This window comes from Aquila chrysaetos, chromosome 18, assembly GCF_900496995.4.
Source record: "Aquila chrysaetos chrysaetos chromosome 18, bAquChr1.4, whole genome shotgun sequence".
Lineage (NCBI taxonomy): Eukaryota > Metazoa > Chordata > Aves > Accipitriformes > Accipitridae > Aquila > Aquila chrysaetos.
In genome coordinates, this window is record NC_044021.1 from 12,744,275 (window position 1) to 12,767,571 (window position 23,297).

Here is a 23,297-nt window from a genome sequence, read left to right on the forward strand (position 1 = left end):
CTAACAGCATAGCACAGTTCTGCCAGTTAGGATTTATAAGAACAACAGTTCTGCAATAAAACAAAAAAATACCAGTAGCACATAGGTCTAATCAAAATGTTAAGCATAAGCAATCTGAATCTTCTTCTGGAAGATCAGGGTATAAGGTCCCTCAGCACATGCTGACTTTTGGGCCCAATATAGGAACTTTGAGACAATCTTTAAGATATACAGCTCACTGGGTCATAGTTGCAATGTGACTGCTCTAGTAGAAAAGGTTTCTCTTCTAATACCACTATTTCTAAACATTAAACAGCATCTAAATTAAAGGCACAACATCTTTTGAGCAGGTGTGTATCATACCTGGTCTCTGCAAAGGAGACCTGCAAATTGTGTATTTTTTCAGAAGCGGGACAAAATACATTCAAGTGTTTTAGATTAAGATGAGATTAAAGTAGTGCTACATTCAAGTGTTAGATTAAAGAAGGTCTATGCTGGAGCTTTAAAAAATGCAATTGGATTGATTGACTTTTGTTTTGGCTAATTTTTAGCATCTGACAGCAGTGGCTTTACTAAAAGTTAGCTTATTTTTTGTTAAAATAGCAAAATAGCAAATTAAATTGATAAATTTACTGCAAGGTGTCTCAGTTGCTTTTCAGGTATACTCTAAAGCAAACACAAACATTCAACACCTAGCAAATTGTTTTGCCTCCTTCCTTAGCATTGAACTGCCTTCTTAATGAGGTATCTGTCACACCTCCTCTGCTGCAGGTTCCCAAATTCCAACAGCACAGACTCTGTGACTGTGATCGACCCTCTCAGATTTGGTTATCCTACGAGTTATAAAGCCTGTTTTTGCAGGAACCAGTATTGAGACAACTCCCTCCCCAGCTCCAGCTATGATAACCCACCTGCACTAGAAACCCATAGGTTCTAGACTGGCTCATAATTTCTCTCCCACTTTCACACCAATCACCCTTGCTGCCAAATACCTCTCACTTAACTGCAGTCCCACAATGGAAGAGAAAAATGACTTTATCAACTCTACAGTATTTAAAAAAAAAAAAAAAATCAGCTGCAGTTTCATTTGCACTAATGCAAAATAACTGCTATGTTAGTGAACAAACAGCTCTTCCCTCCCAAGCCCATATAATTTCTAACAGGAGAAACCACGTGTTATAAATAATTCTAGGCTAGATTCTGGGAACACGTTTCACTAAGAGTCTGCAGGAACTTTCCTTCTCATCTCATCTGCCTGGCCATGGCCAATGCCTGCCCCCTAACATTTTCTTCCTAACACACTGCCATATTCTAAAAATGAGAAAATGAGAATAAGTTTAAAATCACCTTTTCTAAATGATTTGTGAAAGTTGAATGAGTTCCCTCCAGCCAAAATGTAATAAAACCAAACTGAAAACAGGCCTCCTTAGAAGAAAGTTTACCTCAACTTGGTCATAAAAGACCAAACTTTTCAAAGTGGCCAAGGAGCCAGATTCCAAACCAGTGCAGTTTGTACTGGATTTCTTAATACTTTATCAAAAACCATAATGTACAAGACCATTGTCTTTTAAGCAACATCAGTCAAATCATCTTCACTAGCTTTTGTTTCCAGAGCCTACCAGACTACAAATTTTGATTGCAGGGCCTTTTGAAACAAACCCATCTTTTCCCTGGAATGCAGCAACTGGCAAAAGGATACAAAGAAGAAAGACCTGCGGATGTCATCTAGGTGGAGCTGTCGAAACTGAGTTATATCAGTAGCATAGGCGAAGTTGAAACCAGCAAGCTGGAAAGACAGCAGAAGAAATCAATACCAAGTATCAACTGATGTACTTTGATTGAACCACCATATTTTTACTGAAACGAATGAGAAATAAACCTACTTCCCCTATCAGCTGTTTTTAGAGTAGCACTATGATGAGGACTGCAAACGTTTCCCGTATTTTCATTATACTTTAATGAATCTGCCAGAAAGATTGTACAAGTGAGATGATCAAATGAACAGTGGAGCTTCTGCTGTTATCTACACTAAAAATGAACTTCTGTGCCTTAGACTTATCATCTTTTTTCATCATAAATATTCCTCCTACACACACGCACTTCTACTGCTCACAGGAGCATGTGGATAAAGACCCACAGAAATAAAAGACTGCAATTATCCTCAGTTGACTTATGTTGTGAGTGAGAATACTAAAATATTCTCCATCTCCTTCAATCAGTTCTCAGCACAGTATCACCTGACCTGAAGAGAAATTGTCTTCATGGAGTTTAAGAGGTCAATGAACTCCTTTTCACTGGGGAAAAGAAAAAATTCAAGTAATAGACATTCAACACTGATAACATTTTAATTAAAAATAATCTCACATCATCAGAGAACTGAGCTGGATTCTCTAATACAAGATTTACTTTGTGGCATATATTAACAGGCATTCTAAAGATGATTTTTCTAATCTAAAAACGGGAAGCAGGGGTAAGTATTATTGTTCATTTCATTTAAAACCAAAAGTCAAATGACATACAGGGAGTGACAACAGAAAACTTAATTACAGCGTACTTATGTTCTTTTCATTTGCATTTCATTAATAAAGTGTTCATCACTTTTAATACCGGTTTAATAGAATTTTATTTTAAAACGTACAGAACATCAGACCACCATCAGACAGGCAAGCATTACTGAGATGCCTCGTTAGAAGATGCAAAAGGTAGAGTGGGTTCTAGAGTAGAAGAGAAAGTACATCCCACAGATTACTCTGCTGTGCTAGAAACCTCCAGTTGCAATCATGGCCTCACGCCAAGTGTACATTTTTACATTCAGATTCCTTCGCTGTCACTTAAGATGCCACGGAACACGGTCACACAAAATATCATAACTATACATAGCATAAATAAAAAGCAATTCCCATTTTTATTTCTGATATTCAGCCTGAAATTGGTAAAGCCTGTTCTTTCTCAAGTTTTAAAACTGTCTCCCTTGCAGGAGAACCACAAAACCACAGTATGTGTCAGGTCCGCTCTGGTGACTGCCTTGGCTCAGAATTCACCTCCTGGCACTTCTCCCTGATTATTATGAACTGTGAAAGGAATGAAAGATGTGTACTGCCACTTGTCTTACAAGTGACTCTGGCCACTCCCATGCATCTGCACCCAGGTTCTCTGTGACCTGCACCAAGGACAGCACATCTGGGAGAAGGGCGGGAGAGCTGTGCTGCACCCCTGCCTGGCTCTGAGCACCCACACGACTCTGCAACCGGCACTTCAGGTCTAACCAAATCAATGGCATAGCCACAGTTTGTTAAACCCCTGATGAAATCTAAAAGCTAAGTAGCAGTGCAGCAGCATGGGCTTTGAAAATTGCTGACAATATACTAAATTTTAAGGTGAAAGAAGTTGCATTGATTACAAAACTCCCTCTCCAGGCAAATCCGAGAAGGTGCTAGTTCCAAGTTAGTCTCCAGCTCCTTGTCTGTCTAATCAGAAATAAAACTGTCCCTGAAGAAAGAGTGGAAGGACAAAGTCAAACTAAGATTTCTGGTATTTCCTATGGGTCATTTCAGAAATCAAATTATTTCTTTTCAGCCTCTCACTTGTGAACATGTCATCAGAATAAAAAAAAGTACAGTAACATTTAAAGAGTTACTGTACCTTATGCTGAATTAGCACTATGCTTGACAAACAGAGCTTTGTAGCCTACAGAACATATCACTAAGTCAAACTGATTTCCAGCCTTCCTAGAAATGGCTCTGATGTGGAGTATCTTCAGTAACATAAACTGTAAATCTTTCTTAGAAGGTCACATTCCTATTCCATAAAACAGCTCATACTGGCTTCCCAAAATTAAAGGAATGCAAAGTGTTGCTCTGTGAAAACCACTCAGAATATTTATTATATCCTCAAAGGAAGAAAAAGATAAAGCTGTTAATTAACCTGATATAACTATCTGGAGCTGTTACCTTTGGTTTGAGTGAAAGACCATAGTGCTGCAGTGCTTCTTGCTCCATAGTTATCCACACAAACATCAAACCAGACAGCACCAGTGGAAACAGAGCTTCATACCTGAAGAGTAACATAATAATCTCAGTAAGCGCAGTCACTACCAACAACTTAACATCAAATACTGACGCATTTCTTTTCTTCTTTCTTCACACAAATGATAAACCAAAGATCTAGTGGCATTCTCCCCCTTCTCTACACATTTCTGAGGAGTGCCCAAAGTTGGTTGAAGTTTAAAGCCATACAGTAATTAAATGGTGAAAGTAGGAGAAAGCGAGGCTTCTTTAGCTTTGTCATGTTTTGCACCCATTTTCTCATTTGATGGCTGCCACAACATTGGATGAGTGCCCTTTGTGTCATGATTAATTTTAACAAAACTGGAATAAAATTAAAAAGAAATGGGAAAAAAAAGAATCACATTTGCTACCCGTTTTCTGCAAAATGGAAAATTTTCTAATGAAAACTATTTGGAACTGAGGGGTTTCAGTCCAACCTAGACAGCAACTAAAGATTGTGTCTCTTTAGGTCCTAATCACACAAACTCATTCTGGTCATCTCAGTATAGTTCCAAGGAGAGACGCATCTGTATAATAAAAAGAGCATTACATTTCACTGAAGTGAAATGTCCTTTTCTTTACTATATACCAATCCATCCCAATAGCAGCGTCAAGTCATGCTCTAACCGAGGCCGCTAAGCTGTTCTAGCTACAACCCCAATCTCAGAAGATTACTTCTGGCTCCTATAGCACTCAAACATAGCAAACTATGAGTCTACTTATGTGAGAGATTAAAACCCCCAGATAACTTAGGGGTGTAGACTGTCATTGGATAATCCTAGTTTCTCCTTGCCCTCTACATCTCAGTTGCACTTCATGGTACCTCTCAGATTTTTTTTTTTTTTTTTTCTTTCAGGATAAAACTATAATACTGACACTGACTGTGACACTAATACTGACAACATTTAATTTTTTTCCTTTTTTTCCTCCTTGGACACACACTTATTTGTCTAAAAATAAGAATATCATTGCAGTTAATCTTGGTATTGTTTCTGTTGTGCCTCCCCACTAGCATAGCTACAAAGCAGTTTCAAACTGGAACAAAAAAATTTGGTTAGACATTTCTGCTTTAATTATCAGAATGACAAGCAGTTAAACATGAAGACAATGGTTGGGTTGTCAGTAAGAAAGGTACCTACAATCCTCACAATGGTCTACACTTCCCTACAAATTGAATGTCTTCAACTGACTTGGTGACAACTGGTTGTATGTGACCATGCTCTTCAATACTTGCACTTAACTGCACCTAGAAAGGTGGTGTAATTACCTGGGCAATGCACTTAGTTATCATTACATGACATAACAGAACACTGAGGAGAGAAACACTGGATACTTTTGGCACTGAGTGCCTTGTTTTTGCTATGATTGGTTGTTTTGGGGTTTTGTTTTTTATTTTTTTTTAGAAAAGAATTGTTCCAAAATTTGTTGGGCTATTTAAACATTGTAGGAAGACAGCAGAGAGCTGTCAGTGTTTAAGTGGTCTGGTGCAGGGCCAAAATACAAAGAGGGAGGTTACCAGCCTCAGAGAGAGCAACATTCATGCTTTATCCAGTAGCCAGGACAGGCTAAGAAGGTTGAGTGTAAGAGCGTGTGTGCGGACAGGAGTAAGATAGGATCAAAATCTTAACAGGGAAGTGGGAGGAAGGGGAGGCAGGAGATTAAAAAAGAGAGATGCTTCATCTAAAATGAGAGTATCCACAAGAGGCAGCTATTGCAAAATGTCTGCTGCAAGATATTTTATTCCACTTAATTTTCCAGTGTAATTAAATCCAGAGGATAAGTGGGAGGGAGGCAGAAAGAATGGTTCCTATACTCCCCATTAATTATGCTCTTAAGAGCTACCGAGTCTGGAAAAAAAGGGTTGGCTGACACAGTGTTTTCTTCATTTACAAGTTCTGCAGAGCTGTCTTTTATCAAAAAAGAAGCAAGCCCAACTCTTTATGGGGACTAGCATCCCTTTGAAAAAAATTACTTCCATGAAAATCTCTCTGAATAAAATTTTCCCTCATTTTAGGGCTACCTGTTTCCTGTCACACATCATTTAAGCCATAACTAGACACCAGTGCTAAGCAACCGGGAAAGAAGGTTCCTTTTGTTTGCAAGCAGAAAAGCACATGCCAAAACAACAAAAGACATAAACTAAACCAGACTTACTTATTTTGGTGCAAGATTGTTTGAATACATACCCTTCCAGCCACTGCTTGGTCTAGCCGAAAGGAATGACAACAAAACAGTGTTGATAATACAAGGAGGAATATGGAAGTTCCCCTGAAATTTTGTTTAGGAAACTAAACAAGGAGATAAATGGTGAGACTACAGCTGGAAGCACACGTTACACCTTTAACAGAAATGTTCATGAGATTCAGCAGTTTCACATTTAGCCCTTGATTTTCATATGTAAGACCAATCCAAACAGAGTAAGAAAGAAGTACCCTGTGCTGAGGAGCAGGTAGGTGGACATCAGGGAGAGCAATATGCTGAACAGTCTCTGAAAGAGAAATGTGGGGCTCAGCAACGGCAACACCGAGGAAGAAACTGCAATAAAGAGAGATCCACCAGTCACTACATGCAAAACATTTCATTCTCAGTAACAAGATAACATTCTCCAAATCTTGACACTTTATGTACAGAAATTCAATACTGGTCATACATGCCTTTCTATTTTCAGAAGTTACTTTTGCTAAAGAAAAACCAATGTTTGGAATGCTTAATATTTATCAAAAGTATAATTTTAATTCCCTGGCTTTCTACCTCACAGCTTTTAGAATTTCTCACAAACTGATGTTAATAAGTCCTTAAGATGATGCAGAAGCACTACTTGAAAAAAACGCTCAAACTTGACTGTTTAATACTACTCTGAGAACCACTTACCATGGCCCTAAGGACCTCTGGCAGCTCCAAGATTGTGGTTACAGAGACACTGCTCCACTGGATTAGATTAGGAAACCTGCCACATTTTGAGGTGCAACTGAAAATTCTGGTAGTAAAGACATATCAATTTATTAGCTTCTCTACTTGAAAGTTTTAAAACAGGAGTATTTAAGGAACTACAGGGGATCTATCTGTCATGATTTATGCCCTTGCTTTCAACTTGCAATGCATTTCTCTAATGCAGGTGTGGGATTTTAAGAGTTGCATGTTGCTCCTTAGTGCAGTCCACTGCTCAACTGCCCAGTCAGCCCTGGTTAGAAGAGTCTGTGCCACCCCTAAAGACATTCCTCTAGCTGGGAAACTTCTGCAGCTGAGGACAGGGCCCAACAGTTTGCAGGAGGTGAGGAAAACTGGGAAGAGAGGAAATGGGCTACTGGAAAAGCAAGTAAAGATGAAGAAGAGTAAAGGAAAAGTGGCCAGTGCTTGAAGCAAGGAAAGAGAGAAGGAAAAGCATTGCTGTGATTTAATCTTTAAACCTGATTTTTTTAATATGAAAGTTTTATGTGTTTATAAAGAAGTGTGCTGACAAATAACATTGGTGTGATTCTTCATTGTGATATAGTGCCCTCACATTACTGAATCACTCAAAGACTGCATAAACAGTAAGTCATAATTAATCATCACTCTATTAAGGAACAGAAATAAAACTACAATATATGGAAAGTGCTCGCTGGTGCTTACTGTCATAGTATACATTAGTATTTATAGTAAACATATCAACGAAATAAAGATGAGGCTGTTTCTAAAACGTGGGGGTCAGTATATTTTATTTCCTGGCTTTCTGCCTTGGCCACTGCTACAATTACAGAGTAAGTGACTTCATTTCAAGGGTGCTCCAGCCTTTCAGCATCACTTGTAGCTTTCTATATTTAAAGAAGGCCCAACTCAAGGAGGAACTCCAGGGACTTCACTGCAAGTCAGAACAGCTGCAAAGAAATTCAGCATGGCAACTGGCCTCTTTGAATGACACTCAACACATCAGATGTGTATCACTGTGAGTGCAATCATAGATGAGAACAGATGAGTGGCTGGTAGGTAATAATTAGCTTTTCCCTTCCATCTCTGATGTGACACATCAGATGTTAACCATCAAAAGACCTACAGGTTTCTGGCTGACCTATACAAATCTCTGTACGTGTCCCCTGCAGACAGTAGCAACGCCAAATTCCTCAAAATTTGGCAAGTTGCTATGATAGATTTCCACTGATGAAAACTTTAAAACATAATATACATTCATTTAGAAATATCTGCTAACAAAGACGGTTCTGAAGAACACAGGAAGCAGCTGGATTAACTTTATGCCTCCTGGTTTTACCTCTATGTTTGTGGTTAACGTACACTGCACAAACCATACAGTGTAACAGCTAAAGCCAGCTAGACACAGGCCTGCAGGAACCCACCCATCACTAATTCATTTGCCTGATTCACCAAAAACCAGTCTTTCTTTAAAAAAATAATTTTAGGCCTAAATTAAAACTTTAAACAAGGTAGGCTTCATATTAATCAGAATGAATAGCTGGGGAGGGAGGAACAATTTTCCAGAAAACTTCACAAGTTTAATTATCCTACTGACATGATAATAATAATCCTATCAATGTTATTATGAATAAACACTGGTAACTGTGTTTCTGGTTATATAAATACACACAGAGGTGCAAAATGAGAGTTCAGTAAGTAACAGTGCCATTTTTCCGCAACTAAGCAAAAAGATGAAGAGGAGTTTGACCAGCTGTAATGCCACCAACCTTGGAAAAGCTACAGTAGACCTTGGTACCTTAATTCTTATGGTGCCATATTTGTGGTACACGCTAGTGACAAGGCAGGTGCTAGTTGTGGTTATGGTAGTGACAAGGCACTTCTCTCCAACAGGAGTACTGAGGATATGTTGTTGGATGCCTTAGCTTTTTACCTGCTTAGTTCTGTGTTTAATTATGTAGAGCAGCTTCAACAAGTACATAAAGCTCTTACCTTGTATATCATATTCACTTAAAATGATTACTTCCAGTCTGAAAGACTTTGCTAAAATATTCAATACTACCATGGTAGCAAGTAGACTTTTTGGGTACATACAGTTTACTTCACTGTTAGCTTTATTTTTATCATAGAAACATCACCCACAGCAAAGAGAATTTCTGATATACTTTTTCCTCATAACTCTAGACCTCTCTGCCCAAATCATCTCTTAGATGAAAAATGTTTTTCTCTCACCCTTACATAGGAGAGAAAGATAACCTTTACCCTCAATTCCTGCTCCAGTAAGCCAAGCAGGACATCATTGATTTCATAGACTTTACAACTGCAAGGAATTCATCCACGCAGAGATCCCCACTTAGCTTAGCAGGTTACAAAGAGTTAGGAAAGCATGATGGAAAGGAAAATGCTCCAAAGAAAACTACATTACAAAGAGAGCATTGCTCACATACACACTGATCACAATCAATTGTATTAATCTTGAATCGATTTCATAGAATCATAGAACGGTTTGGGTTAGAAGGGACCTTAAAGATCACCCTGCCATGGGCAGGGACACCTTCCACTAGACCAGGTTGCTCAAAGCCCCATCCAACCTGGCCTTGAACACTGCCAGGGATGGGACATCCACAACCTCTGGGCAACCTGTTCCAGTGCCTCACCACCCTCACAGTAAAGAACTTCCTGACATCTAATCTAAATCTACCCTCTTTCAGTTTAAAGCCATTACCCCTTGTCCTATCACTACATGCCCTTGTAAAAAGTCCCTCTCCAGCTTTCTTGTAGGCCACCTTCAGGTACTGGAAGGCTGCTATAAGGTCTCCCTGGAGCCTTCTCTTCTCCAGGCTGAACAACCCTAACTCTCTCAGCCTGTCTCCAGCCCTCTGATCATCTTTCGTGGCCCTCCTCTGGACTCACTCCAACAGGTCCATGTCCTTTCTATGTTGGGGGACCCAGAGCTGAATGCAGTACTCCAGGTGGGGTCTCATAAGAGTGGAATAGATGGGGAGAATTGCCTCCCTCGACCTGCTAGTCATTCTTCTTTTGATGCAGCCCAGGATACGGCCGGCTTTCTGGGCTGCAAATGCACATTGCCAGGTCACGCTGAGCTTCATCAACCAACATCCCCAAGTTCTTCTCCTCAGGGCTGCTCTCAATCCATTCTCTGCCCAGCCTGTATTTGTGCTTGGGATTGCCCTGACTCATGTGCAGGACCTTGCACTTGGCCTTGTAGAACTTCATGAGGTTCACACACAGGCCCGCCTCTCAAGCCTGTCAAGGTTGCTCTGGATGGCATTCCTTCCCTCCAGAATGTCAACCGCATGACACAGCTTGGTGTTGTTGGCAAACTTGCTGAGGGCGCACCCAACCCCACTGTCCATACTGCCAACAAAGATGTTAAACAGTGCTGGCCCCAATACCGACCCCTGAGAAACATCACTCATCACTGGTCTCCACTTGGACATCAAGCCGTTGCCTGCAACTCTGAGTGTGACCATCCAGCCAATTCCTTATTCACGGAGTGGTCCATCCATCAAATCCATGTCTCTCCACTTTAGAGACAAGGATGTCATGTGAGACAGTGTCAAATGCTTTGCACAAGTCCAGGCAGATAACATCAGTTGCTCTTCCCTTATCCACCAATGCTGTAACCCTGTCATAAAAAGCCACCAAATTTGTCAGGCATGATTTGCCCTTAATGAAGCCATGTTGGTTGTCACCAATTACCTCCTCATTTTTCATACGCCTTAGCATAGTTTCCAGGAGGATCTGCTCCATGATCTTGCCGGGCACAGAGGTGAGACTAACTGGCTTGTAGTTCCCTGGGTCTTCCTTTTTTCCCTTTTTAAAAATGGGGGTTATGTTTCCACTTTTGCAGTCAGTGGGAACTTCCCTGGACTCCCACAACTTCTCAAATATGATGGAGAGTGGCTTAGCAACTTCATCTGCCAGTTCCCTGAGGACCTGCAGATACATCTCATCCGGTCCCATGGACTTGTGCACCTTCAGGTTCCTTAGATGGCCTTGAACCTCATCTCCTCCTACTGTGGGTGGTTCTTCATTCTCCCAGTCCCTGCCTTTGCTTTCTGCAACTTGGGCAGTGTGGCTAGAGCACTTGTCAGTGAAGACTGAGGCAAAAAAGTCATTGAGTACCTCAGCGTTCTCCATATCCTGGGTAACCAGGTCTCCTGTTTCCTTCCAGAGAGGGCCCACATTTTCCCTAGTCTTCCTTTTATCACCGATGTACCTACAGAAGCTTTTCTTGCTGCCCTTGACATCCCTGGCCAGATTTAATTCTATCAGGCCTTTAGCTTTCCTAACCTGATCCCTGGCTGCTCAGACAATTTCTCTGTATTCCTTCCAAGCTACCTGTCCTTGCTTCCACCCTCTGCAGGCTTCCTTTTTGTGTTTGAGTTTGTCCAGGAGCTCCTTGTTCATACATGCAGGCATCCTGCCCTTTTTGCCTGACTTGCTCTTTGTTGGGATGCATGGCTCCTGAGCCTGGAGGAGATGATCCTTGAATATTAACCAGCTTTCTTGGGCCTCTCTTCCCTCCAGGGCTTTATCCTATGGTATTCTACTAAGCAGATCCCTGAAGAGGCCCTAAAGTCTGCTCTCCTGAAGTCCAGGGTAGCAAGCTTGCTGTGCACTCTTTCACTGCCCTAAGGGGTGAGCTTGAACTCCACCATTTCACGGTCACTGCAGCCAAGGCTGCCCTTGAACTTCACATTCCTCACCAGTGCCTCCTTGCTGGTGAGAAGAAGGTCCAGCATAGCACCTCTCCTCATTGGCTTCTCCATCACTTGGAGAAGGAAGTTGTCGTAACGCATTCCAGGAACCTCCTGCATTGCTTATACCCTGCTGTGTTGTCCCTCCAACAGATATTGGGGTGGTTCAAGTCCCCCATGAGGACCAGGGCTTATGAATGTGAGGCTGCTTCTATCTGTCTATAGAGGGCCTCATCTGCTTGGTCTTCCTGGTCAGGTGGCCTGTAGCAGACCCCCACTATAATGTCACCTGTCCCTCCTCTCCCTTATTGCTGACCCATAAGCTCTCGGTTGGCTCCTCATCCATCCCCAGGCGGAGCTCCATGCACTCCAGCTGGTCTTTGACAGGCGGAGACACCCCCTCCTCATCTCCTTGATGCCAGTAAGATCACAGCCCTGCAGGCATGCGCATGTCTCTAACTCTTCTTGTTTATTCCCCATGCTAGAGGCATTTAAGTTGGGCCTCCTGATGAAGCTGACTTACTGGCTGGAGTGGCTGGAATTCCTTTGTGCTGCTCTTCAGGTGCTCTCCTGTTGACCTGTGATCCCTCTCCAGGCTCTGGGCATCTATTGCTGGCACTGGCATTTTAATTTTAGAGTGGTGAAAAATCCATGAACTTGTAAATCGTTTTTTTCTTTAATAGTTAGGTTCTAACAGATATCAAACATACATTAGCATCATCAGTTCACACGTATTTTGCAAGGCAGCTCTGAAAAGCACTTCCATACCCCAAGGGTCTCCATCACCAGCTGCAACTTCAAGTTTCTATTGAAATTCAGCAACAACCTTTCCTCACTTTCCTATGCTTAACTGGATTGCTTGCAGAACATCTCAGATCACCCTTATATGCCTCCAAGTGAAACAAAAAGGGAATTTATACCATCATATCCCTAAAAGAGGTCTTCAAGATATTCAGAATATTCAAAACAAAAGATAAAGCTACTTGTAAATCAAAGTTCTTTGCATTGTATTACAAATGTACAAATGAGTAATATTTTAGAAGACTAACATTCCTCAAAAAACCTCACTTAGGAAAGAATAGTGAACACATGGAAGAACTATTAGGAGTCAAATAAAGGAATATGCACAAAAGTAAGATGTAAAAAAGTGTCACCGCCCTCCACCCAACCTCAAACCCCACAAACTACCTGCATACAAGTTTGAGAGGGAAGATGTTCTTACCTAGAGTCATCCAGCTAATAATTTGATTCAATACAGGCAATCCCTGTTTGTTCTTAAGACTCTCATGGGTACTGCTCACAACATATGTTGAAAGTGCAATACTCAACATCTAGAAAGAAGAAATCAGGTAATAAAACACATAATTAATGTATGTATCTCTGCCATCCCATACTAAATATGTAAATATGCTTTAGAGTTGCATAAACACATCATCTGAATCAATATAACAACAGGAAGTCTGATATGTAGTGTCAAGTATTTCTAGCCTTTTACAATTTATGCTTTTTAAAACAACTTTTTTTATTATTATTATTATCTATTTGTGCTATTTTAAAATAGTTTAAACAAGTGCCCTGGATCACTGATTTGACATGATAAGCTTTCTGTCAAGATTGGTTACTTAAACACTCATGTAAACCACAGAAAACATACGCCCCCAGTTTTTCAAGGAGCACTTGCCCTCAAACAGCAACCACAAAGAACTAGCACAACCTCTGGCTTTGCTGCAGGATCAGGTACAGGGTGCAGGGGAAGGCCAGTTAAAGCAAGAGTTTTGCATGGGCAGCACAGCTCCTGTAAGAAGAGACAGCAGCAGCAGAGCAGATTGGAGGTGGATTTTAAGAGATAGAAAGAAGCTGCAATCTTAGCAGACTGTTCAAATGAAATTGTCTGAACCATCTCAAGCAGAGCCTTCTGCCTTGGAGAAGCAGTGAAGCTGAAGAGGGTTTCTTTTTCTTGACTAATTCAAGAGACACCAGTCAGTCATCAAGTAGATGCGAAAAACCTTAGGAAAATTACCCCATCAGTCAGTTATTTTTGAAAGATGACAATTATCCAAGAAAATGCTTGAGCCCAGTTTTCAATTGCTGCTATTTATTCAGAACTCTGCAGTTCCACTAAAAGGCAAATCAAGCATGCATGGTACTTTGCAAACATGTGCTTTAAAACTGCATTACAAGGTATAATTGCTGTTGTGGCTTTTTTTAGTGCAAAGCAACTACATAGTGTTCACATCCATCACTTTTTACCCCATGAAGAGCTGCCATTCCCCTGCCAGATGCAGTGATACCTACTGGTACCTGCCCAGAGGATACACTTAGCAGTCAGCATCCTTTTTTGGCCTGGTTTCACAGGTGCTCAGTATCTGCTGCTTCTATTTAATTTCAGGCCACAAGAACATGTAACTTGTACTTCTGTGTGACATCAATAAGCTAGGCCAAAGCATTAAGCCTCCAAAAGCTCAGGAAATTGGCCCCTTTAGACCTCTGATGTTTATTTGGGATGCTTTTGTGGTATTCAGGCAAGATCTCTCCCCTTTGATATATTTTTTCAACTTCTTTTAGTGTCATGAGCTCTGGTAATCCCTCTGCTATCCCCTAGCCACTGGTGAAGTCACTTGCACGCACTTTGTGTCATCTCCTGTAATGTATCTTGTGCTGTGGAAGACTTGTGATGACCTGGGCACGTTAGTAAACCCAACTTACTGCTGCTAGATCTATGCCAGCATCCAGGGAAGGGCTCAGCATCTGCTTTTGAGACTCCTGTGTTCGCAGTTTAAGTAATGTTTAAACTGCTCTCAGCTTTCACCAACATCTCCAGGGCTGTGGAACAGAGCAGAAGCAACTTGGAAATGCAAACTGAGGTCTCCAGCTAAGAATCTGTCTTCCTTCCCCCTTCACAACCTTCTTTGAAGTTCAGAGATTATTCTTGAAACGATTAAGAGCTGGCCTCTGAGAAACACTCATCCACAGGTCACAGCTAGAAAGAAATCAGGGGTGACATCTGCAGTCCCAACACCTCTCTGCCAGCAGCTCTGGCTGGGAGATCTCTGAAGCATTTAACATGATAACCCATAGAGAAAGTGTTGGGAGAACCAGCACCATCAGCTGGACACTTTAGAAGGCTGGTTGAAAACACTCCTCCTGTCCCCTAGTTCCACCGATATGACATAGATTACTACTGTTTATTTCTCCTCCTAATTTAGAGGAGAAAACTAAAAAAACGACGATCTTGGACCCACATGAAGTTCAAGCCTCCTAGAAATAACAACTTGGCCCAACATTATCAAACAATGAAAACAGCAGTGTTTTCGGTAGTGCAGGAAAAACGGGACTTCACCTATGAAACTGCTGGCAAAGAGAAACTGGTGTTCTCTCCAGCAAAAAAAATTAAGTTGTACAGTAAGCACTGCAGCAGTCTAGCTGATGGATTATAAATAACTCCTGTTTTCACCATTTCTGAAGCGTTAATGACTTCTCAAAGATCATAGAATCATAGAATAATTTAGGTTGGAAAAGATCTTTAACATCATCGAGTCCAACCGTAAACCTAACGCTGCCAAGTCCACCACTAAACCATGTCCCTAAGTGCCACATCTACATGTCTTTTAAATACCTCCAGGGATGGTGACTCAACCACTTCCCCGGGCAGCCTGTTCCAATGCTTGGTAACCCTTTCAGTGAAGAAGTATTTCCTAATATCCAATCTAAACCCTCCCTGGTGCAACTTGAGGCAGTTTCTTCTTGTCCTATCACTTGCTACTTCGGAAAAGAGACTGACACCCACCTCGGTAGAAGACAAAAGTAGCATCAACCAAAAGACGATTCTCTCCTTGCCATAGCAATCAAAATTCAGCAAGAAAAATGTTATTCCTGTTTTAATGATATCAAGAGAAAACTTGAGAAACTCTTGGCAATTTTCAAAAACTGTGAGGGTGTAATTATTATCTTCTGCTTCAAGCAAACAGTGGCACGTATCAAAACTTCAAAATTAGGTTTAAACATAACTGAAGTTTTTGTAACACAAATGTAACCATATGAAGCTACTCAAGCTTGCATTTTTACTTTAAAAAATGTCTTTATTTATACACTTTTGCTGAAAAATCTTTTGATCATGCTATTTGGCTGTCTAGGACTTTTTTGTTTCTTTAAGGCTAATACCCATGTTGGAAATCTATAGTGTGTAGCTACAAAAGCAGTGTACCACCAATAAATGAGCAGCCTGTAAATGGCCTCTCAGATCCATACAGGTATGTAGTTCACACTCATTTGCTAAGGTGTACACTCTGTCCCATCCACGGAGAAACCAACACAAAAATACATAGTTCAGGACTGGATAGGAGGGAATTACCTTTTCTGTGGAGGTCTACACACAAACTGGCCATTTTTTTGCCTATTCTGATGGTCTCTGCCAACTCAGGTTTCTTTTTGACCAAAAGAAGAGCAATTAATGTAATGGTACAAGCTTTGCTCCTTACCAGGCATGATATCTTCACTACAGGCTAATTCCCAGATGGAAAAGGAAGCTCACTTGGACAAGAAAGAAGAAAGTTGTCTTCAGAAGACAAAAAAAATTCATCATAAGCTCAACAAAAAGCCTAGGCTATGCTGAGAGGAAATGGCCTCAAGTTGCGCCAGGGGAGGTTTAGATTGGATATTAGAAAAAAATTTCTTTACTGAAAGGGTTGTCAGGCATTGGAACAGGCTGTCCAGGGAAGTGGTGGAATGACCATCCCTGGAGGTGTTCAAAAAACACGTAGACATGGCAATTCAGGACATAGTTTAGTGGGCATGGTGGTGTTGGGTTGACGGTTGGACTCGATGATCTTACAGGTCTTTTCCAACCTAAATGATTCTATGATTCTATGAATCCCTCTCTTTCTCTGACTGAAATAGGAAAAGAACTGAAAAGGGAAGTATCTTTATTCAGATGCAATTCCAAAATAACTTGTGAAGAACAGCTCAGGCAAATAAGAACTACCTGAGCCTTTGGGAAATACTTCCTTATTTCTTGTATGAAAATGCATCTCATCCCAAATGAGCAGATGCAAAAATTTGAGGTGAGGCAAAACAAAAGACTTAAAAGAGGGTTCTTGCACACAGACACTACCAAAAACAAAGCAGAAAAAGGATTAAAAAAAAAAAACAAAAAAAACGTCAGGGGACTGATCAGAGAAGTTTGGCCAGATCAGTAGACTTTTTGCTAAAAGGAAAAACAGTAGAAACACCAGCTATTCCTTCTCCATTGTGTAATTTAAAGGCTTTTAGTCAGAGCTGAACCTACAAAAGATGTTAGCAGAGGGGCTAAGGGAACCCCCAAGACAAACCATAAAGAGTATGAGGAAGGGATGCCGTATTTTCCCTTCCACTTCAGTCAATACTTGGAGGAAAGTGGCACACAAAGAAGACAGACCTGTAGCAAATTAATCTATCTTCTCATTCCCCAAAATGAAGAAACATCAATCAATCTTAGTTTCCTGTCTAGGAAGGAACAACGTTATCAGAGGAAAGCATAACCTTCAGTGACTCCCTCCAAAACCACATATGGGGGAGCTGCCAAAACTACTTATAAGAAACCCCTTGTCAGATGCAAAGCAGGAACCTGATCGTGTGTGGTTATGTATATGAATGTCAGTGAGGTGATCACAGTCTGTCATTGCAAAATAGGTCTGTTGCATCTGACTAGAGGATTCATTGCACCATTAAAACTGCCTGGGAGTTCAAAATGCTCCAAACCACCATTTCTGAAGATTACCCCCTTCCCTGTCCCCAACAACAACTCAAAAGAAAACGTAAAAGGAGAACAAGGGAAATTCATTGCCTAGAAATACTAGTCTTCTGGCAAACGTTTTTCTTTCGTATTGCTGTCCATTTCAAAGCAACTAAATGCAACCTAACCTCAAAACAAGTTAATTACTTAGAAATGGGTAATCCCTCTGTAATGTCCTTTTCCCCGTCTAAGTCTGAATAATCTCCCCTCCCAATCCTTTCCTTACCCTCAGTGTGAATGGTGGCTCCCATGTTTTCCATTCCCAAGTAAGCTTTTGAAATAAAAATCTAACAGACTAGTAATTAGATGTCACTACTGTAAAATATCCTCTGATAAAGAAGCAATTTGAGGAGCTTTATGATATTCTCCAAGGTTGGGAGAAAAACAAAGATGTTACTCCCTGAACAAGGAAGCAGAACATTTTAATTTAATTAAGTATCCCAGGGCTCTGTGAGTGAATTTCTTGATTCTCTAAAGTTGGCTCAAGAATAGTCTGGCATTACTTTTTGACTACAGATCTATTTCATCATCATCATCATTTGTGACCTTCTCCACGAAGTTACACCACATGAGATGTTGCAGCAGCTATGTGGCAAGTTGATGTCAGCCAGCTGCCAGATGCCCACCCAGCTGTCCTCTCAGTCCTCCGTCCAGTACAATTTGTTTTCAGGCATTCCAGTGAGAAATCCACTGCTGAGTATATACTGAAAGTATCTGTCCTAAATGCTTAGGAAAGGAACTGATACCTCTTTTCCACAGTTCAGCTGGAAAAGTTAAGAGAAACCACCAGCACATTACGCATGTGTGCGTGTTCAGGTAAAGACATCTTAAGCATTCATTATTCTTTCCCCTCCTCCTTTTAACCAGTTTAAGCTCCATACCTAAATCAGTGATATAATGAATGCATTGCTTAGCTCAGTAAGAAACTCCAGCCTGTAAGTCATAACCAATAAAGCTGGTCCTGAAATAAAACCATTATTCTGTAATAAGTTTAAAAAAAAAAAAAAAAGAGGACAGCAGACATAAAAGGTATTGTTAGAATCTTAAAGGCTCTCTAGAACTTAATTAGTACCTACTATGAAAAGATCTACCTATTTCATGAAGCTATAAAGAAAAAAAATCTCATCTTTCATCTGAAAGAAGATTTAACCAACAAAAAACCAGCTCAGTATCAGTCTCTCTTTGTTATTCAACAGCCAGAAGCTGGAAAGAAGCCCCTGAACCAGCAAGCCTGTGCTTAGTGTGCATGTGCAATTCCTGGAAGGTCACTGGAAGTTACATACACAGACTGAAGACAGGACAAACTGTCAAACTCTGAGTAGAGCATCAAAATGTGTATGCACATCTATGTATCAATACATATAAATATGCACAGGATAAGCTTTTTGGGAACACAGCATTATGATATTTAAAAATGCATATTACCATGAGCACATGGTCCCCTTGAAATATTCAAGTGGAAAAGTCTTAGGAACAATAATTTTCTTCTTGAAAATTGAACCCTTGGTAGGAACACATTCTTAGAAAGTACATAAAAATTCGCATGTAAAAACCCTCTAACATTCAGAATTACTTAAAAGTAGCAACTGACCTGGTAAAAATGTACTTTCAGATCTTCGTTATTTCTGTACTTATTTTCGTTTTTACAAAGAGATACCAATGAGAAGCAAGAGATCAAGAGAGTCAGCAAACCAGTTCCTATTCTGTAAAAACAAACAAGAGAGCAATAAAATCCCAGGAAATATCATAAAAAGGCTCAGGAAATTTTCCTAGAAGTGTTCTTCACTAAGATGAAATAATTCAATACAGTATCAAGACTTAATACATTAAGGAAACTTAAACATCCAACTTTAGAAAAACAAAGTCCAATCCAGAATCAAGTGTGGTTTGGGGTTTTTTTGGGGGGGGTTTGCTTTTTTTTTTTTTTTTTTTTTTTTTTTTTTTTTTTTTGTAGTGGTTGGTTGTTTTTTTGGTTTGGGGGGGGGGGGGCGTGGGGGGGTATTTTTGGTTTTGGGGGGAGTTTTGGGTTTTGGGTTTTTTTTTATACAAGCTTGCCATCGACAAATACAGTTACGGTCCTCTGATGCCAGCAGCAAAAAAAAAAAAAACCAAACCCCTCTCCATTTTGGTCACATGTCTGATCTGTCATTTTTAGGTACTTTCAATTACCTCCAAATAATATTTTGAACAAAATAGTAACAGTGACCAGTGATCTAAACTTAGTGGTTTCAACGTTTGTCATTTAACAGGGTAATTACACCACCATTACTATCAAATACATAGCTTTGTTTAAATGCAACAGCAAGACTAACAGGAAGATTGTCACTTATCACATAAACACAGGAAAAATACTGCTTGGCATTATTGAGTAAATGTGCTAATTATGACACTGTTCCAAAATAATAGACATGATTCACTAAAAGATCAATACTGATACCACCTCCAATTGTCTCCCGTCAAGCAAGCAAGCAAGCAAGCAGAGGAACTGTAAAGGCAGCAGAAGTTTTTGCATATATTTGTCATGCTACAACCTTGATATGGAAGTAGCCAAACCATGCAGTCCTCGCTTCCACTTGTCCCTCGGCATCTCCACTGAAAGACTACTGACAAAAACGTCCATTTGTGACTGCTCCACTCATTGTGTTTTCTCAGACATAAATACAAAACTGTACAAATACCTCATATTCATAGGCATATCTCAATAGCAATTTTCAAGTAATGATCTAACCAATACTGGAACATGGTTGCAGGCTACTCACAGAATGGAGATTGGAAGGTATCTCTGGAGATCAGTCTAGTCCAACTCCCTACTCAAAGCAGTGCCAACTATAGCAGGCTGCTCAGGGCCATGTCTAGCAGGGTGTTGAATAATTCCACTGATGGAGACTCCACAACCTCTCTGGGGAACCTGTTCCAGTGCTTGACCTCCCTCAGCGTAAAAAAGCTTTTTTCATATGTTTAAATGGAATTTCCTATATCTAAATTTTTACCCATTTCTTGTCTCTTCACTGGACACCAAGAAGAATCTGTCTTCTTTACTCTTCTCCCCCAGACAGGTATTTATATCCATTCATAAGATCCTCTTGAGTCTTCTCCAGAATAACCAGTTCCAGCTCTCAATCTCTCCTCCAGGATAAGCAGTCCCAGCTCTCACTCACTCTCGTGTGACACATGCTCTAAACCCTTACTCATCTTAATGGCCATTCTCTGGACCTTGTCCAGCATGTCCACATCTTTCTTTCCGGAGAGCCCAGAACTGGACACAGCACTTTCAGATGTGTCTTGTCAGGGCTGAGTAGAGAGGAATAATCACTTTCCTCATCATCATCCTGGTGATGCCAAGGATACCACTGGCCTTTCCCACAAGTGGCACATTGCTGGCTCATGGTCAAACCAGTTGGTCCCAGCCTGTCCTGGTGCATGGAAAGTATTTCTGCTCAAGTGCAGGACTTAGCACTTCCCTTTTTTGAACTTCATGAGTTTCTGGTCTGCCCATTTCTCCAGCCTGCTGAGGTCCCTTTGAAGGGCAGCACGTCTATTTGCTGCATTGTCCTGGTTTCAGCCAGGATAGAGTTAATTTTCTTTCTAGTAGTTGGTATAGTGTTATGTTTTGGGTTCAGTATGAGAAGAATGTCAATAACACACTGATGTTTTCAGTATAAACACTACTTAGCAACAACTAAGTCCAGGATTTTTTCAGCTTCTCATGCCCAGCCAGCAAGAAGGCTGGAAGGGCGCAAGGGGTTGGGAGGGGACACAGCCAGCACAGCTGACCCAAACTGGCCAAAGGGGTATTCCATACCATGTGATGTCATGCCCAGTATATAAACTGGGGCAAGTTGGCCTTGGGGGGGGAGCTCAGGAACTAACTGGGCATTGGCCAGCAGGTGGTGAGCAATTGCATTGTGCATCACTTGTTTTGTATATTCCAATCCTTTTATTATTATTGTCATTTTATTATTGTTGTTATTATCATTACTAGTTTCTTCCTTTCTGTTCTATTAAACTGTTCTTATCTCAATCCACGAGTTTTAACTTTTTTTTTTTCCCCGATTCTCTCCCCCATCCCACTGGGTGGTGGGGGAATGACTGAGTGGCTGCACAGTCCTTAGTTACTGGCTGGGCTTAAACCACAACATGCATCAACCACTTCTCCCAGTTTTATATCACCTACAAACTTGAGGGTGCATTCTATCCCATCATCTAGGTCAGTAATGAAGATGTTAAAACAGTATTGGCCCCAGTACCAAACCCTGCTGTACACTAGTGACTGGCCTCCAGCTGGACTTTGTGCCCCGGATTACAATCCTTTGAACTTGACAGTTAATCCTGTTTCCAGTCCACTTCACTGTCCACTGATCTAGCCTGTACCTCATCAGTTTCTGTATGAGGATATTATGAGAGACAGTACCAAAATCCTTGCTGAAGTCAAAATAAAACATTCACTGCTCTCCCCTGGCTCACCAAGCCAGTCTTCTCATCTTAGAAGGCTACGAGCTTGGTCAAACATAATCTCCCCTTCATAAATTCATGCTGACTACTGCCAATCTCCTTGTCCTTCATATGTTTATAAATGGTTTGCTTCTAGGATTAGTTGCTCAAGTACCTTTTCAGGGATTGAGGTGAGGCTGACTGGCCTGTAGTTGCCCTTCCTGAAGATAGCAGTGACAACATCTGCTTTCTTCCAGTCCTCAGGAACCTCTCCCACCAGACACTGCCACAACTCTTCAAAGATTATCACAGTGACATTGGCCAGCTCCCGGAGCTCTCTTGGGTGTGTCCTATCAGAGTCCACAGAGTAATGCATGTCCAATTTGTTTAAGTGTTCCCTAACCTGATCCTCTTCCACTAAGGTTATGTCTTCCTTGCTCCAGTCCTCCCCACAGGTCTCAGCAGTCTGAAGGCTGGGGTTTGTGATGGCCAGTCTTACCAGTAAAGATGGAGGCAAAAGAAGGCCCCAGCCTTTCCCATTTCCACGTTCTTTATCACCAGGTCCCCATCCCAGTCAGCAGCAGGGCCACGTTTTCCCTAGTCTTCCTTTTGCTGCTGTACGCTGTCTTGTAGTATTTTACATCCCACACCAGATTCAACTCCAGGAGAGTTTTGGCTTTCCTAACCTATCCTGCATATTCAGACAGCATCTCCATGTTCCTCCTGGGTCATCTGACCCTGCTTTCAACTCCTGTATGTTTCCTTTTTACAACTGAGTTGAGTCAGGAGCTCCCTGTTCATACCATGTAAGTTTTGTTTATGTACTGAAGAAGCCCTGACCTGACAGACAGTGCCACTGCTCAAGAACAGATTTAATAAATGCACCTATTTCTCACTGGCACTCTAATTTCTGCCTCCTGTATCTTCTCTCCCAGCATCTCCTTATCTTCAATATCCTAAAGTGTTACTTGCACATATATTTTTAATTCTTGCTTCAAGCTTTTTCAGCTTCAAAACTCCCTTGACAAGATTCAGAGAGGCGCAAACTGTTTCAGAGGTACAACGTTTTATTAGAAGAATAAATAGGAAGATGTAGAGCCTTGGTAAGGTGAATGTAAAGAAGCATCAGGAAGGAAGATCTGAAGGTAATTTAGTTCCATTTTGATTTCTAAGCTGTGCTCAAATGTTCTAAAGAATAAAAACCCCTCAGTTTGGCCCAGTAGAATACATACACATGTACATACAGCTGAGAGATTGTAATACAGCCAAAGCAAATCAGTCCTGAATATTTCTAATGTGCCCAACCATCAAGACTAAGAAGGGTTTCCAACAGATAGATTTAAATCACAGTGAAAAATACTGAGGCAGAATGTCAATAATTTTGGAAATATCTGGGCTCATAATTCTATCTGCAATCATATATTACTGCTCAAATCCCAT

General features: G+C 40.9%; 1 protein-coding gene across 3 annotated transcripts in view; it reads right to left on the reverse strand.

Moving 5' to 3' along the window:
* The window catches only part of PIGN (phosphatidylinositol glycan anchor biosynthesis class N), a 111,267-nt gene that overhangs the window by 15,505 nt on the left and 72,465 nt on the right, over positions 1–23,297 (reverse strand). For 2 of the 3 annotated variants that reach the window (XR_005930827.1, XM_030041907.2), the window contains 5 exons: positions 19,018–19,129; positions 12,879–12,987; positions 6,458–6,560; positions 3,930–4,032; positions 1,679–1,765 (listed from right to left, as the gene is read on the reverse strand). Coding sequence is in view for 2 of the 3 variants with exons in the window: in XM_030041907.2 (XP_029897767.1) it covers positions 1,679–1,765; positions 3,930–4,032; positions 6,458–6,560; positions 12,879–12,987; positions 19,018–19,129 (514 nt within the window). In the remaining variant the exon portion in view is untranslated. The other variant, XM_041118331.1, reaches the window with a different exon arrangement.